We start from the raw sequence: 17,136 nt of genomic DNA, 5'->3' as shown, positions 1-17,136 counted from the left end.
CAAGCCTTGAGATGATCACTCTGAGGCTGGCAAATTAATTAACAGATGGAAACAGCCACACTCAAAACTTCCTAGAGGCAATTTCACTCAGGAATCAGCATCGCAGGAACTCGGCGAATGAGGCCATCAGTCCCTATCACAGTTGATTATTTTGGAAACTGCTCACAATTAAAAGAGGCCAAAGCCTCGGATCTGCTGAGAAGGGCACCGGGCCCTCAGAAACAGTGACAGGGGCGCCAGGAACCAAAATCTCCACAGCGACTGTGACTGCGGAGCGTACTGATACTCACACGGCAGGATGTTTTTGTATCTGTTTTTGTTTTTATTCTCTTGCCTCTGGCCCTCTTTTCGGCTGTAGAGAAGTTTGCACTCCTGTTGTTGCAGTGTCTAGAGAGGAGCAAAAGTAAACACGATTATGCTTCAACACTTAAAAAAAAAAAAAAGTAAAATACAAGCCTGGCTTGGGCACTGCTTTAAGGAATTCGTGCTGGGAAACGGTCGCAGGCCTGTGCCACGGCCAGGAGAGTGCGCCCGTTCACACTGCACCCACACGGGCAAAACAGAAACAACATACGTGTCCCACGGGAAACAGCTGCCCAAATAACACCGTTGTTCGTGCACACAAAAGAACTTTCTACAGCCATCGAAAAGATGTTCTGGGAGACTATTTCACGCCTTGGAAACATAATCAGAGTGAGTGTCAGGTGAAAAGCTCAACCTGGCCAAAGAGTGTATGGTGTAAGCTGTACGTCTGCGTTCGCACGCAGGACGTGGCAGAAAGCTGTGCGCCCCCCCAAAGTAACGGGGCTCTTGTTCAGGTTGGTACGGTTAGGAAGGCTTTTTCTTCTGTTCCTCCTCCTCTTCCTCTCTCCCTCCTCCTCCAGTCTTTCATCTTATTTTTTTTTTGCTTCAATTTTCTACAATGAGTTAAGTATTTATCAAAAGAGAAATCTTTTACAATAACAATGATTATGAATGAAAGCCAGGAGGAGGGCGAACAGGGTGAAGAGAACCAAACGTGTAACGACAGGAGCTCAGACCTGGGTGGTGAGCGCACAACAGAGCACACAGGTGTCGCAGTACAAGGCTGCAGACCTGAAAGTTCTTACTGACCACTGTTATCCACCCCCACACAATTTAATGTAAAGAAAGGAAAGCCGGTGGGTATTGGTGCAGAGTATACAAATAACAGACGTGATCCTTGTTCTTGAGGAGTTTATGACCTGCCTCCTCTTACCACTGCTTAATCAGAGCAGGCCACACACACGCCAGCAGTCGAACCTGGATCCCAGAGGCAAGTGGACGTGGGGTGGGGACTGGGCCGCAGGCACACGAGCTTTGTCAGCAAGGCTTCCTTAAATAAAGTCCTCCTGTGCCAGAGACCCATGCCACCGCCACGGGGAGCCAGCCTGCGTCCACGCAGGCACCCACCCGTCCCCCCACGTCCCCACAGCCAGGGAGTGAAGAAGAGATCCTGGGTCCTTGAGGCGAGTAGTCAGGAAGGGCGCCTCTGCAGGGCAGGGAGGCTGGAAAGCCAGCAAAGAGGAGGCTGGAGCAGGCGGCCACGAGGGGACTGGCCCCAAGGGAAGAGGGGACGTGGGGAAGTGCAGAGAAGAGCCAGCTGCCGAAACAGGCAGGAAGGTGGACAGGACAGGCTGAAGCACTTTGAAGGGGTAGGTTTCGTTTTCAAAATTGCAAAAAATGGCCTTTTCGAGGGGCGCTTGTTTCAAACAAGCCTGATCTGTAACGGGAAGTCACAATGGGCAAACCAAGAAAGTGAGAGGCAGGCAAAATAAAAAATGTGTGTGCGCGCGTGTGTGTGTGTGTAATAAGTAAATGCCAAAAGGGTTATCTCTTAAAGATTTCTACAAGAACTGACAGTGAGCATTCCCTCACACTGCAGCACTATTATTTCCATTTCATTTATCTGAGTTTCATAGGCAGGTGTGAAAGTCAGGAGTTTAAACTGCTGTTCGACTCGCGGTTTCCAGATGTAACATTCGGCCTTGGCACGCAGCTCATAAGGAAAGTGTTCAGCGGGCTGACACTAGGGAAGAGGTAAAATGCAACGTGCACAGAACTCTCACAATGGAAACGGTCATTCCAATTCTTTTAAACAAGTGCAGATTAATTAAAGCCATTTGCCTCCTCCAAGCTGGCAGATCCTGTGACCTGTGAGCCATTTTACTGAGCAGTTATTTGCTGTGTTATTAAGAAGGAGGTTCAATCCTGATTTTTAGGTATTAAAGTGAGGTTTGAAAAGTCCAAATACTATGAACTGACTCAATCACTTAAAAATCAACCAAGGAAGACAACACTAACAACAAAAGCTACAACTGAGGGATCGTTAGCAGCTGGATCCAAAGCAAACCGGGCAGGACAGGGCGTGCTCACAGGGAAAGCCAACCGCATGCGACGCTTCCCTTGTGGAGGGTGCGTGGCCAGAGCCACCGCTAGGAAAGGTGCGTGTCGCCCAGGCCCTCCCTGTGGGACCCCCTCGGTTTCTCCCTCTGCCTTCAGACCAAGCCCAGGCTTTTCAGAACAACTCACGAAGCCTTGTCTTCTGAGTTCATGCAGGCCCACCTCTAACACGAGCTCCTGCTTTGCCAAGTTACCAGCCTGCCTGTGCCTCAGTTTCCTCAAGTGTAGAGTGAGGATGACCCTGATTACCTACCCCCTAGGGCCGGTGTACGAGTTAACTGAGATTGCTCTGTGAGGGGCGAACCTGGGCCTGGCGTACAAGGAAGCGCGTAAGAGACTCAGGCTACTGCTGTTCAATAGTTACTGCTCCACGGGCGTTACACCCAGCTGCTCCCGGGCATGGTCAGGAGACCGGCGGCCGCAGCATCATCTGGGAGCTACTCAGACACAGAGACACGGGTCCTGCCCCCCGGTCAGCCCACTCAAAGTCTGCCTTCAACAGGATTTCCATGTAACTCATACGCACGCAGGAGTTGGAGACACGCTCTCTGTACTCCAGCTGCATCAGATACACGTAGGGCCTTGAATTCCCAATTTCTCCAGGCTTTCCTGCTCTCCAATGTGCTGCCCCATCTGCCTAGAACTCCCTTTCTCTGCCTGGAACACCTACTCACAGTTACAGTTAGTTCACTTATTCCTTAAAACCCACCTTGAATACCCCCTCCTCTGGGAAGCTCTCCCTGTGCGATGTGATCATCGCTTACTTAGTGCGAGGTCTACAGGACCTTCCCTGCTGGCAAAATCTCCCGAGGTTCGCCCCACCCCCAGGGCGAACCGGTGGTCACTGAGAGCAACTTGCTTCTTAACACGGCATTGGTCACCTCTTTGCCCGACACCTTCCAGGAGTACACCTGTGACACTGAAGAACCCCCCCCCCTATGTTTTGCCAATCTGTCTCCTCCACGGAGCAGGGACCACCTTGCTGTGCCTCCCATCGGCAGAACACTGGGCACATGGTAGGTGCTCACGATGTGCTTGCTGAATAAGCAAATGAGAGACTGGGAGCGTCTTTCTTTTTCGGCATCCTCTGCTCGGGGTGTGTGTGACCAGAAACCTCACAGAAAGAGCACCTTTCTCACTGGCCAATTCCACCTTACCTGCTGGAATGGGCTGCCACGGAAACTCACTGCACATACAAACACTTAACCAGACTAAATCAGAGTCCCAGGCCAGCCACACGCTCCCCTCATCCCTCATTAAGGTCCCCATCACCTCTTCCACATGGATGTGGGATTTGAACAGCACATAATCGAGACACGCCTGCAGGCCCCGGGTCTTCCAGTCCCAGGCACAGTCGGGTGCAAAGTGCCTGGAGCTAGCAGCTGGCGCAGATTAATAATGACTAACCGTGTGTCTCCCCCCAGCTCCTTTCTCCGTGCCCAGGAGCCCATTCTCATCTGTGCCTGGGGCCCAAGTTGCATGAACACATTTCATTTCCCACAGTGAAAGGCTGCCATCCAGCTTCAGTGACGCTGGAAATAAAAAGAACTCAGAAGTTGTGACTTTCCAGCTCTGCGTGGCAGGCTCCCCAGCCGCAGGCGGGATAATCAGCGACTGCCTGCTCTGTGCGCTTCCGCCCAGCACCAGGCTGGTGGCTGCAGGCGGCAGGCAGTGCCCAGCAAGCCCTGCCCCAGGGGGCTGCATGCTGTCCGTGGTGTGCCTTCCACAGCCTCCTTCTCTCTGGCAGTCCCCGGGGCACCAAAAGCTGACAAGGGCCTGTCAGGCTGAATGTCACTGCAAGTCCATCAATGATAAGGCTGGGACGGGAGCAAACAGGACTATATAAAGCAGGGACACGGGCTCAAGACACCCCATTTTCCCCTGCAGTACAGCTCAAGGGTTCGCATGGATGGGTGAACCCCCAGAAAGTGCCTGAGGCTAGTTCAAGTCACCCCACTGCATGAGTCCAAGCAGATGGAGAGCTGAATGGATTGTATCAAACTATTAAACCTTAAAAGGCACTTTCGAGAGAAAGTCGATCAAAGCCCCTGATCTGCGTGGCACGTCTGGGAGACCCCAGCAGCACGGCTGACTGTGGATGGGACTGGTATTCACTGTGCAGAACCACCCCTTCCACCCCCCACTCCCGGACCCCTGCCAGCCAAAATGCCAGTAGTCACCTCCTCCGTGCTGTGACGACCAAAGAGAAGCACTCCCCCAGCCCGGCCTGCCCCAGGTCTGCAAAGCCCCGTCTGAAAGCTGCAAGGGCGTTCAGGTAGGACGGGGCGGGGGAGGGCCTGGAGCCAGAGGAAACCCCAGTAACACGTCGGAGCGTTAACGCTGGGTGTTGGGGGAAAGGAGGTTCATACTGTTTGCTCTACTTTTGGGTGCCTGAGAATGTCAGCAGAAGGGTTTTGTACACAAACTGGTAACACATAAAAATGTAAACGCTCCTGCTCCCGCCCTGTGCCCCACCTCCTGCCCCAAGCCGGGGGCGTGGCCTCCTGAAGGAGAGAAGGGGAGCCAGGGAGGGCTGTCAGGCAGATGGCCTCTCGGGTCTGGGCGCCTGAACAATCACGGAGACAGCGGCAACCACCTGGGCGGGTGCCAACCCAGCCCTCTGCCCGAGCTGAATACGCTTCTGTTTCCCTGTGGAGTACGTCTCTGTGCAGAGGGACACTGTCCTGCTCACTTCGTCTCTTTACTGTGAACTCTGCAGTGGGGGCAGGATCGCAAGCAGGCGCACGGTGAAAGCTGCCCCCCCATACACACAGCCTGTCACCGTTTCTCTGCAGTGATTGTGGGGCAGCCCGTCCTGCCCTGGTCCACGGCCCCTTCCCGTCCAGGGAGGAAGGAGCAGCTGGACACTCTCATCACCAGGGAAGGTGCCAAGTGGTCAGAAGCAAAACTAATCCCCAACTCAGTCCCTTCCTAGTGCTTGCTGTAAGCCAAGTGGTCTCCTTCCTCCAGCAAGGCGGAGTATAAGCAGAAAAGCAAATTAAAAGGCATGGTCCCTGGAGGGGAGGGGACAGGCTGTGACACAGGAAACGGCAGCCAACCGTACAGGACAAATCCATTGTTAAACACGAGATTAATTAAGTGGTGTGAGTTTCTGGAAGAAGCAGGTGAAGGGTTTACTTGGGTGCAATTAAGAAAGGGAGCCAGACCCTGGCTGGTGTAGCTCTGTGGACTGAGCACTGGCCTGTGAACCAAAAGGTTGCCAGTTTGATTCCCAGCCAGGGTACATGCCAGGGGTGTGTGAGAGGCAACCCACTGTTGTTTTTCTCCCTCTCTTCCTACTTTCCCCTCTCTCTCTAAAAAGAAAGAGAGAAAGCCACCCCAGCAAGCTGGGGACTATGAGTAAAGGTAGCTAAGAGGCCAGGGTCCGTGAGGATGAGGGAAGCCGTGTGCAGGGATGTGGCAGGCCTGCGGAAGCGCCCAGGTTCAAACCCCAGCCAGGCACATCCCTAGGGGCAACTTTCTCACTTCTGGGCTTCAGTTTCCTCGACTCCAAAGTGCAAATGCTGCATCTCTGGTAGGAAACAGGGAGCCACTGAAGGTTCCTGAGCAGCAAAGTGACAGGAGACATGGTGAGAGCAGATTAGCGTGGAGGGTAAGTGGAGGGTCAGAGGCAGAGAGGTCAAGTACATGTGCAGCTCACAACTCCCAGGGTGATGACACCCTGCGCCCCAGCCAGAGGTCAGACTCTTGACTCTGCTGCTGCCCACCGGGGCGGTCCTGGGCGGGCACCTTGAGCTCTCTGATCATGCTGGGAGTACCCGACCCACAACACCAGGAGCTGCAACGAAATGGCTTCCCTGGCCCAGGGTGCAGCATCAAGTGGACAACAAAGGCTAGTTTCCTTCCTTCCTGTAAGACCAGAAAGAAAAATCAACAGAGCCTAGTGAATGGCAAGGGGTGGGAGAAAGGAGAGAAGGATGATTGAGGGGATGCTCTGAGGATTCCAGCCGACGGGACCAAAGAATAAACAGTCCAACTGCCACCAGGGGCAGTCAAAAGCAGATATTCCATTTGAAGGGGAAAACAGGTCCTGTTCAGAATGCTTGAGTTTGAGGAGCTACGACAGCCGAGAAGAAATATAGAAGACATAATTCAAAAGGCACAACCAGAGCTAGATGCGACATACACTTAGGGGTAACTAGAATAGGATAAGAATAGACTCACTCCCCAAAGAAAAGTGCATTTAAAACCGGATGATGCTCTGGCCGAGTAGCTCAGTTGGTTAGAGCATCGACCCAATACACCAAACTCATGGTACCGGTCCCGGGTCAAGGCACATACAAGAATCGACCAATGCCTGTCTCTCTCTCCCCACCCCCAAAGTCAATAAATAACTTTTTAAAATTTAAAGCAGGATCAGCACCGGATCCAGACCTCATCTTGGAGAACCACCGGAGTTAGGCAGGAGGGAACGGAAGAAAAACTAAACCGGGAATGTGCTGTCGCAGATCAGAACACGGGATGGGGAGCTGGGCAGCCGTGTCAAGAGGAGGACCAGGAAGAAAAAGGCTGGAGAACAGACTATTTGCATCACAGCAGCGAAGCCACCGGGGTCTCCCGGAAGTGTTATTTCAGCCTGTTGCGAGAAGCCACGTTCCAAGGGTAGAGAGGGGAGGGGCTACGAAGAAATGGAGGGTACGGCACAAGCCCGCTGGATGAGGAAGGCAGGCCAGTGGCAGACACAGAAAGCAGCAAGGTCGTTTAAAGGCAAAGGGAGAAGGGGAAGGAGAGATGTGGAGGCACCTTCGGTTCTTAAATTCTCTGGAAAGCTGTCAAGAGGCAGCAAATAAAAATAATTCTAAAGAGAAAAATGTGACACTGGAGAGGCAGAGAATGAGAAAGCAGAGAGAAAGGGGGGGAGAGAAAGCAAGAGTCCAAAGGAAACAAAGGGACGTCTCCAGAATGAAGCTTTTGGAAGAAAATCTCTAACCACCGCAAGGCTCTGTCCGCAGGAAGGCAGCAGCCCTCGTACTGACTGACTGCTGGAGCCCAGGCCTAGGTGGAAAACCCGGGGCACGGAGCACGGCCGGCCACCCTGGAGCCTGGCCGGAGGCTGTCGTTCACTGTGGCACTGCTCAGTCACCACGGGGAAGATTTCCTCTAGAGATCACCAGAAGGAATTATTCTAGACACGGCTTTGGGGTGCAGTGAAGAGCCTGGTTTCCATAAAAATCTAACCGTCTCAAAGTAGAATTTATAGCTCCGCTGAGCGGGAGGTAATCACTTTAAAGAAATCAAACTGGACTGTGGGCTTGAAGACAGACACGAGCTCCTCCTGCAGACGCGTCGCTTGGCAGAGCTGCTGCCGGAATCAGGACATCTGTGCGGCTGTCGGCAAAATGCCTGTAATGCCTGTGCAAACGGAAAACAGCGGCGACTGAGGATGGCTTGCGTAATGCGAGAAGGCTGGGCTTTAAAAACAAACCCAACGACCAAGGAAAGCAAGCTTCCAAGTGCTAGGGGTAGATAACCGCAGTTAGTGAGTGTTGTGTGGGGTTTGTATGTGTGTGTGTGTTTTAAATATGCATGTGGGGATTTTTTTGTAAATCAGAAATAGAAGGTTCAAGACTAAAACCTTTCTGAAAGTCACCACTGTGACCCTGAATTAGCTCCTCTGGGCAAGTGTGCAGAGGCCTCTCGAAGCCTGCAAAGTCGCCAAGCCTCCAACAGGGGCTCCAAACGCAAATGAACCATGGGGGTAAAGAGGACCATGTGGAAGCACTCCTCCATGCTCTGAGCACCAGAAAGCTGTTCTCCCTGGAAATATACACCAAAGGTCTGAATCCAGTACAACTCTCACTGTTGAAAGCAGCTCAGATTCAAAACAGCACAAATGCTTATTTTGTGCCTCTGCGCACAGGGCCTTCTGCTGAACACAGGAGCCACAGTGACCAGAATAGTTACTTGTCTTTGTGGCGCACGACTGCCCTGGGTTATTTATTTTCCTAGATGACAGACACACAGCACACATTAAACTGTAGGATCCAAGCGTGTCTGTCTCTTTACTGGTCCACCATCAGTTTCACTGGAGCCAAACCTCTTTATTCCAAGAGACCACATGATGTTATCTGCTTCTGTGGATTCGCAGTACAAGAGACAAACATTAAAACCATAACCACACAGATTATTTATGAACCCCAAGGGTGGAAAGAAATGGGCCTGCTGGACATACACCAGGAAGAACTAACCTGGACACGGGGACAGGGACCAAGGAAGGTTCCCCCGAGAAAAAGCCCCTAACGTTGGAAACCGAAGAGTGCAGAGATCTCAGAGTGGAGAGGCAAGGAAGAATATTCTAGCACACTCCCACCTGTAACACCATAGAATTAACTGAAGGAGACTATGCCAATTCGATGTCTAAGAGGCAGTTCAAGCTTTGATGTGTCCAAAATGAAAGCCGATCACCTGCTCCCAAACCAGGTCCTGCCAGCCTTCCCCATCCTAGTAAATGGTAACTCCATCCTACGAATTGCTCAAGCCTCAAACTGCCACCTTATCCTGGCCTCAGCTGTCCTACCACAACACCTGTCAACACTGCCTTCGGATATGATGATTCTACCTTCAGAACATCTCCAGGCCCCAACCACCTCCGCTGCTGCTGCTGCTGCTGCTGCTGCTGCTGCTGTGGTCCGAGCCCCGTCATTTCTCTGCTAGGATTATTGCAAGCCGCCTCCCCACCAGCGTCCCTGCTCCTGTCCTCCGCCCCCTTGCAGACTGGCCTCCGCTTGGCAGCTCGAATCCCTCCATAGACTCTCCACTTCCCCCTTACAGTGACCCCCGGGGGCCCGCATGACCTGCCCCCACGTCACAGTTGCTCCTCCACTTTTCCCCTCCTGTCCACCCCTCTCCAACTCCACCGGCCTGTGTGCTGACCACGCCACCTATGAAGGGCTTTCCACTCAGGGCCCTCGCACTTGCTGTTGTCTTTACCTAAAAGGTTCTCTGTGAGGTTATCTGCATGGCCTGCTCTGTATTTCCTTCACGTCTCTGCTCAAATGCCACCTCTGTCTCCACCAGCAGCTCACCCTTTCCATATCTAGTGATATCGCCACAGCCTTAGCAGCATCTCACATGGTGAACACTTACCTGTTTCTTTGTTTACCGCCTGCCCCTCCCACGTGACTGTAAGCTCCGGAAGGACAGACTCTGATTTGTTCCCTGAACCCAGAACAGAGACTCCAGCACGCAGTCTCTGTTCAACAAAAATTTGCTAAATGAACGGAATGAACGAATCACTGCCACCACCAGTGTCTGCTGTTGGCGGCAGACAATTTTGGGACGTTTGCCCGACTCCCTGCAATCCTCATCTCTGAGAACGACCTTCCCCCGAGTGGGGTGGTCCGAGCTGACATGTCTGTTCTGTGTGATCATGTCCTGGGCATCGCGCCTTGGACCGAAGATGGACGGCACCTGAGCCGATGAGAATCTCTGAGACTTTGGTACAAAGACTGAAGGGCACTAGTTACTGTACTGAAAGGGACTAGAAAGTAAGGTCTGTAAGGCAAGAAACAGAGAAATCTGCTGAAGGAAAAGGAGGAAGAATCAAGTATGCGGACAGCAGAGATGCCAGGAACAGAGAGGGAGCCGAGACGGAGGAGGAGGGTAAAGAGGAAGAGGGGGCCAGCGGACTGTCGGTGGCAAGATTTCCACCCTCAGCTCGGGTCCAGACTCGGCCCGGAGGACTCCAAGGGAGGACGAAAAGGCCCAGAGAGGGGCAAAGACCTGCCACGCAACCGTGTAACATGCACCGCGCCGTGCGTGCAAGGGCCAAATTCAGGTTTCAGGTAACCTGCACATGGCAGGCACAGGACTACAGGACTGTAATGTGCCTTGTCGCCTACTTGGTGTCAGTCTCGCTTTAGCAGAACATCCCTTCATCAAATCTAGAAATGTCACCTGCCTCTTTCTGTTCACGAGCGGAGCTACGCGGGAGACGCAAGATGCTTACAGATCAGACACGGGCGATCTCTAGGGAAAAATCCAGGACTTGGGTTCACAAAACACATCCTAGAAGACAAGCATCAAGCTGAATTCATTCCAGGAGTAAAGGAGAAAAGAACCAGAGCTTCACAAGAGACTTTGTATTTCAAGATGCATCTAAAGGAAAAGCAATTTATAGGCGTCTCCTGGGGAAGCAGATGTGAAGGACACGCGGAGCTCAACCAACGATGAAAGTTGGGCGTCCAGATTAACAACACGGAGCCGTTGGAGAGAAATTTCCAACAGCGCCGCAGTTTAGAGCGCTGGTCCATTGTGAAGACCGTCAGAACACTCGGTAAGAAGGACCTGACCCCAAAATTATCACCATCCCAGAAACAACTAAGGACGATCACTAAAGTAACCAAGCCTGGCTGTTGCGGATCAAACAGTTTCAGAAGATTTTGGTTATAACGAGTCTCGGCTTCCACATATCTAATTTTTTTCCCGTGATGGTTTGTTCTGTTCTCCGATTTAGTCCCCTGGCGCCAACCTTAAAGGGCAATTTTTTTTTTTAACTGACTGGATTTGAGAAGCAGGAACCTAAGAAATTGAGAAAGTAAGCCATCAGCTATTTAGATCCAGCTTCAGTTTAAATGAAAAGTTAATGCCCTGATTAAGTGCATAACAATTTACCGCCACGGCCTGATCTCTGCGGAGAACTTGTAGCGAAAAGATATCATCTTGTTTTTACTCAGTTCCCCCCCCCAGTCCCCATTGTTGTTAATAATGTATAAAAATGGACCTGACTTTGAGATGTTACAGAGGGAAACCATCGGGTCAGCATCTCGAATCAACCTTCTCTTCCATGGGCAGAAAAGTCAGGTTAGGAGTTCCTTCCAAGTTCATATCCTGACCCCACCAAGGAAGCGGGCCAAACACCCCGACTGCCCAAGTTTGGGCAGGTTTTGTGTGACTTTGTGTGACCACTTAAGTGAAGCTGGTGTTAAAGAAGCCACCACTGTACCAGAGACTCACCTCGCTGTGGTCGGTTTTTGAAAGTTCATAGTCACCTTATGGGAAAAGTGGTCTGTACAGATGATCACCTCAGTGGAAGTATAACACTGAAAGGGGTTTAGATGACAAAATAGCTCACTATTTCTTTCTTTATTCTTGTTTTTTCTTAACTCACTACCTCCTATACTTACCAAAAAGGTTTGGGACTTTTCAATTTTTATTAAAACTTGTATTTTACACACTTTAAATATGCTGGTTTAAAAAAACCCAAATCATGTATTGATATAAAAATAAAAATGAAAGATGAGTAACCACCATCATTTTTCAATGTAAAACACCAGCAAAAAGGTGAAAATATGCACACATAAGCTGCTCGCTGCATCTTCTTCATAGTATGTTGGGAAACTCTCCGAATGCCCATCGACAGGTTGAATAATTTATATTACATCCACAAAATGGAATGCTCCGCAATAAAAATGAAAGCAGACCATTTCTAGATACTACTGTGGAGTGACGTCCAGGACAAAGAAAGAAGCAGAGTTGGAAAAAGTGTATAACGGGAGGCAGAAAAATGTGCTGAAGTCCACCACAGAGACCCACTCAGCAAAATCCAGACCACAAGCAAAGCTCAGGACAAAGAACTTGCTTTCTCCACCGAACAACAAAAACAAAAGAGAGGGTACTGCCTGAACACTTGGGTCCCTTCAAAATCGCAGTTGAAATCCTAATCCTCAATGTGATAGGATTAGGAGGTGCGGTCTCCGGAGGTGATTAGCTCTCTGGGGGTAAACCCCAGCCCCTCCCACAGCATGAGGACCCCGACCAGAAGTCTGGAACCTGGAAGAGAGCCTCAGCCAACCCCGCTGGCTCGGGGCTCAGACTTCCAGCCTCCAGGGCTGTGAGGAAGGAGTTTCGGTTGTTCGTAAGCCACCCAGGCCACGGTGTTTGGTTGTAGCAGCCTGAGTGGACTAAGACAGGGAGGGAGGGGAGAGGCAGAAAGAGAGATGGAGAGGAGAGGAGTCAAGTATTAAAAGACTTGAGAGTTTAAAGAGAGAGATACGTGTATAGCTCATCTGAATATCGATACAACAGCGTTTTTTACGTTATGAGACAAGTGCCATCATCTGAACAATGACTGGATATTTGAGGACTTTTTAATCTTTTTTTTCCGGAAATGGTAGTAGTATTTTGGTTCATTTTTCAAGGATTCCATAAGTACTGATATATTTTTAAATAAAGTAAGATGATGTCTGGGTAACCGATGAAGCTGAATCAGGGGGTTCTTTATACAAATCTGTTTTACATACAGTGGAAAATTTTTTCATAAATGAGTTGGGGAAAAGGCACTTCCCACCTCAAACAATTTGCAAGTGTGTGTGTATGTGCGTGTCTGTGTGAGAGAGAGAATCAAGAGCATGTAAACGATGACTGACAGGTGTTAATATTAAGGAACTGTTAACAGTTTTAGCGTGGTGATATTCTGGTTATAATATCTGAAATGAAAGTTAAAGGTGAAATGACCTCTGGGATTTGCGATAAATCAGGGCGGGGGGGCGAGTGGGCCGGTGTGCTCGGTGACAGGTAACAATGCTGTGATTACACTGTTCTCTCTCCTTTCGCATGCATTTGAAACTTTACAAGATAAACACTCTTTAAAAAATGAGTTTTTTCATTCAGATTTTGATGCAAGGTTCCTAAAATTTCTGTACTTATCCATCTTACCTTATGAGGCTTTATAAACATCAAATGAAATAAAGTAAATGTAATTAGAATGACTGTTGAAATGCTGTCTTTTACGATTGAGGCTGGCAGAACAGAATGAAGAACACAGTGAGCTGGAGATTTTAAAATTCTACGTTTATCACCACTTTTTCAGTGATGCCTTCTGTCACAGTCTTCCCTCTCTCAACTGGAAGCCCCTCAAAGATAGATACCCGGTCCCCCTTGTTTGCCACAGTGTCCTCTGTGACTAACCCAGCGCCTGTATGAAAATATAAACCCGAGCTCTGGCTGGTGTGTCTCAGTGGATTGAGCGCTGGACTGTGAAGCAAACAGTTGCCAGTTAGATTCCCAGTCAGGGCGCATACCCGGGTTATGGGCCGGGTCCCCAGCAGAGGGCGCACGAGGGGCAGCCACACACTCATGTTTCTCTCCCTCTGGTTCTCCCTCCCTTCCTTCCCCTCTCTAAAAATAATTAAATAAAATCTTTTTAAAAAAAGAAAAAAGAAACCTGAGTGCAAGTCTCTGTTCAGCAATGCTGAGTAAGGACTATGAGTGTTCTGTTCTCTACCCACCCTCACTGCCACGATTTGATCAATATTTGTGGAAAGACAGTTACCTTAACCTCCCCAAGCCTCAGGCTCCTGGTCTGCAACACAGAAATAATATCTCAGCAAGTTGGTGTGACACACTGCGGCTAAAATGGCTTTCTTCAGCCATTCATTCATTCATTCCACAAATATTTGTAAATTCTAAAGTCCTACAAAAGTATGGAATGGGGGACCCTTTACGGGGCGTCTGCTGTGTGCCAGGCGCTGTGACACGTGGTAGGGACAACTGCAAAGGTAAACACGGCACCATCTCTGTTTCTGTGGGAGTTTTCTGCCAAACGGATGGAAGGAGGGAGGACGAAGTAACAACGGGAACTGGTACGTGACAGCTGACGGGCACGTCCCCCCTGCAGAGCGTTCTCTGGCCCGAGGTGGTTTCGGGCCAGAAATGAGTTCACTTAACTTGCCAACGCTATCAAAGTCAGCACCCAAATGAAGCCAACGACGCCAGGTATTCCTTTCACCTACTGCAATAAGGCTACAGATTCTTCCCGAAGACCCCAGCCAATGCTGGAAACCTTTCAAAAGAAGTAGATCCTTTTGTCTGTCTGGGTTTCTGCTGGCAAACTAAGAGTCGGATGGAGCTATTGGCCCATCGATGTCACAGGAGCCACTGACTCCATCCCCCACAGCACGATGCCCTTCCAATTCAAAGAAGCCCCCTTGACCACTTGTCCCGTGTTAATCAACGGCTGATTAGGACACGGGTTCAAGTCTTTCAGATCCAACAGCAAATACAAGATGAACTTCTCAGGTACTGAAAATAAGACTTAATACCTCATGTTAGAAAATAGTGTTTTTTAAATAACTTACCTCGAATTCTTCCCAAAAGCCCTGTTTGACTTTGTCTGTGGTCTCAGCTAATTTGCTCAGCTCTCGGACCCGGCTCTCTATCTCAGCAGCGTTGATGCGAGTCGTGTTGAGGGGCTAATGAGGGTCGGCCGTTGGGGTGAAATAAAGAAAGCATCACACAGAAAGTGTTAGCAAGGAAAAAAACAAAACCACCTAGTCTGGTGTGCACGAGGCAAGGACAGGAAGTGCACAGCACACAGTGGTTCCCAGTAAACGTTTTCCTTTGCAGTTTCACTTTCTTTTCTGTTCCGTCAGAAAATAAATCTTTCTCCAATCCCCACACACACTTTACTCTGCTGGTATGAACTCGATCCTCTTTTCTTTTCTTGTTTTCTTTATAGACTGCAATATTAGAGGGATAAGTGATTTTCCACTAAGTGATAGGAGTGAACTCTGAAATAGCAAGAAGTCCAAAATGAGTAAGTGTAACAGTGAACGCTTGATGCAAACTTGCTTTAAAAACTTGGAAGGCCTTTAAGTCATATGGGTGGAGGCCTTTAAGTCATGGAAACAACATGATATCTGGAATCCACTCCCACACGCCACAGAAGGGGGGCAGCGAGTGGAGTAATAACGACTGAAGTCAGGTTTGATGCGGTGATCAAAACTGAAGCCGGTGCCCTAGCTGCTGTGGCTCAGTGGATTGAGTACCAGCCTGTGAACCAAAGGGTCGCCAGTTCGATTCCTGGTTAGGGCACATGCCTGGGTTGTAGGCCAGAACCTCAGGGTCGGGGGGCACTTGAGGGGCAACCACACATTGGTATTTCTCTCTCTCTCTCTTTCTCCCTCTCCTCCCCTCTCTCTAAAAATAAATAAGTAAAATCTTTTTTAAAAAATGTTTAATAAACGCCGAAGCTGGGCGGTGGGCACGTGAGGTTTGTGATACTGTTCTGCTCCTGTGCACCTGGAATGTCCCGTATTAGGTTTTTCCAACTTTAAAAGGAGCCGGGCTTTAGATTTCGGACGTGCTCACCTGCTTGAGCTGCAGAACCGTGCCCAGCGTCTCCACCATGGGGTTCTTCTTGTAATGCTCCACGAGGTCCGTCAGCGAGTCGAACCGCTCTCCCCCGCCGACGTCGTACTTCAGTTCCTTTCAACGAGAGAAACTACGCTTGTTACCGTTAAGATGTAACCTCGATGTGAAGTTACTGTTTTCCCAACAGAAGCGTAGAGACAATGGCTGGCCTCCCACCCCCGGTAACGGAAGGATGGGGCAGCTGCGGCAGCGCCAAGGACAGGACTCGACGAGGATGATGAAAATGCAGTGGCCGGCCTGCGAGATCATCTCGAGGTGTGAAGAGCAATGAATAAATATCCAACACCCACCAGGACACGAGAACGTCTCTCCTTCATTAGGTAACTAAATAGTTTAAAGAAATGAAAACCAGAGTTCTTTACTCCCTACTCACACTGTAGGCTAAGCAACAATACATGAGGCTAATGAACGGAAGGCAAGTAACTGTTTCTTGCTGAAACACAACCAACTCCAAGGCCGCTGAGGCCCCCTGTACATGGCTTTCCTTTCATCTCCTGATGAAAGTAATAAAGAGAGACCAGGAGATTCTTCTAACAAGATCGGAATAGGCTATGTCAGGGAAACAACAGGAGAACAGTTAAACTCGGAAAATACAAAACCCTAGAAATAATATATATGGAGATCTTTGGACACAATCTTTTGTTTAAAAATAAAACTGTTGGCCCTGGCTGGTACAGCTCAGTGGATTGAGCACCAGACTGCAAAGCAAAGGATCCCTTGGCCTGAATTGCAGGCCAGGTCCCCAGCAGGGGGCGTATGAGGCAACCACACATTGATGTTCCTCTCTCTTTCTCCCTCCCTTCCCGTGTCTAAAAAAAAAAAAAAAATCTGTTTTAAAAATAAAAATAAAACTTTCGGAATGACAAAGTAGAGACCTCTGAAAACCCACTCTTCTGTAAGAGCAGCGAGGACAAGGGCAGAAATTGCCATCAACCGTTCAGAACTCTGAAAATGAAACAAGAACTTGAAACCATCCAAGGAGCATTTATTCAAGAACAATGACTGAATTTTGGTAAGGACAGCAAACTGCAGCATTTTTCTTTATTGATGAGAGAGAGAAAGACAGAAAGAAAGAAACAGCACCTGGATCTTTTGCCAGAGCCAAGTTCAAGCGCGACCTTACCTGACAGCGGATCATGACGTGGGTCACCTTGGACTTGCCGTCACTGCTCTCCCCCTTGTCGTCCCCAGTCCGGACGGAGAGAACGAAGTCCCCGGGGTGGCTCTGGCTCTCCCGGACCAGAAAGCTGCCATGCTTTCCCTTCTCCGTCAGCAGCTTCTCCGCTTCCTTCCCAGACAGGTGTCCATGGAACCATCTGCATTTTTAAAAAAGAAAATAAACTGGGTTCTGTCGTGGGAATCACAACGCTCATTGCAAAACTATCCTGTCCCATCAGCTCTCCTAAAAACAATTAAAAAAAATACATTCCTCGAGAGATCAGGGGAGAGCGTGGTCAGCCAGAACTTGCAGCCCGGGCAGGCAGGGAGAATGACAAAGATGTCAAGAATGACCATTAAACTTCCTGAATGATCGCCTGGTCG

General features: G+C 49.7%; 1 protein-coding gene across 2 annotated transcripts in view; it reads right to left on the bottom strand.

The window, feature by feature from the left end:
* The window catches only part of PTPN11 (protein tyrosine phosphatase non-receptor type 11), a 60,414-nt gene that overhangs the window by 21,323 nt on the left and 21,955 nt on the right, over positions 1–17,136 (bottom strand). For both annotated transcript variants that reach the window (XM_037133465.2, XM_037133466.2), the window contains exons 4-7: positions 16,718–16,910; positions 15,532–15,648; positions 14,520–14,633; positions 291–387 (exon numbers count right to left, since the gene is read on the bottom strand). In XM_037133465.2, coding sequence (XP_036989360.1) covers positions 291–387; positions 14,520–14,633; positions 15,532–15,648; positions 16,718–16,910 — 521 coding nt within the window. The remainder of the gene's footprint in view (positions 1–290; positions 388–14,519; positions 14,634–15,531; positions 15,649–16,717; positions 16,911–17,136) is intronic.

This window comes from Artibeus jamaicensis, unplaced genomic scaffold (genome assembly GCF_021234435.1).
Source record: "Artibeus jamaicensis isolate MK-2021 breed Jamaican fruit bat unplaced genomic scaffold, CSHL_Jam_final contig_525, whole genome shotgun sequence".
In the NCBI taxonomy this organism is placed as follows: Eukaryota; Metazoa; Chordata; class Mammalia; order Chiroptera; family Phyllostomidae; genus Artibeus; species Artibeus jamaicensis.
Note: the sequence above shows the minus strand (reverse complement) of the source record. Positions and strands in the feature narration are given on the sequence as shown.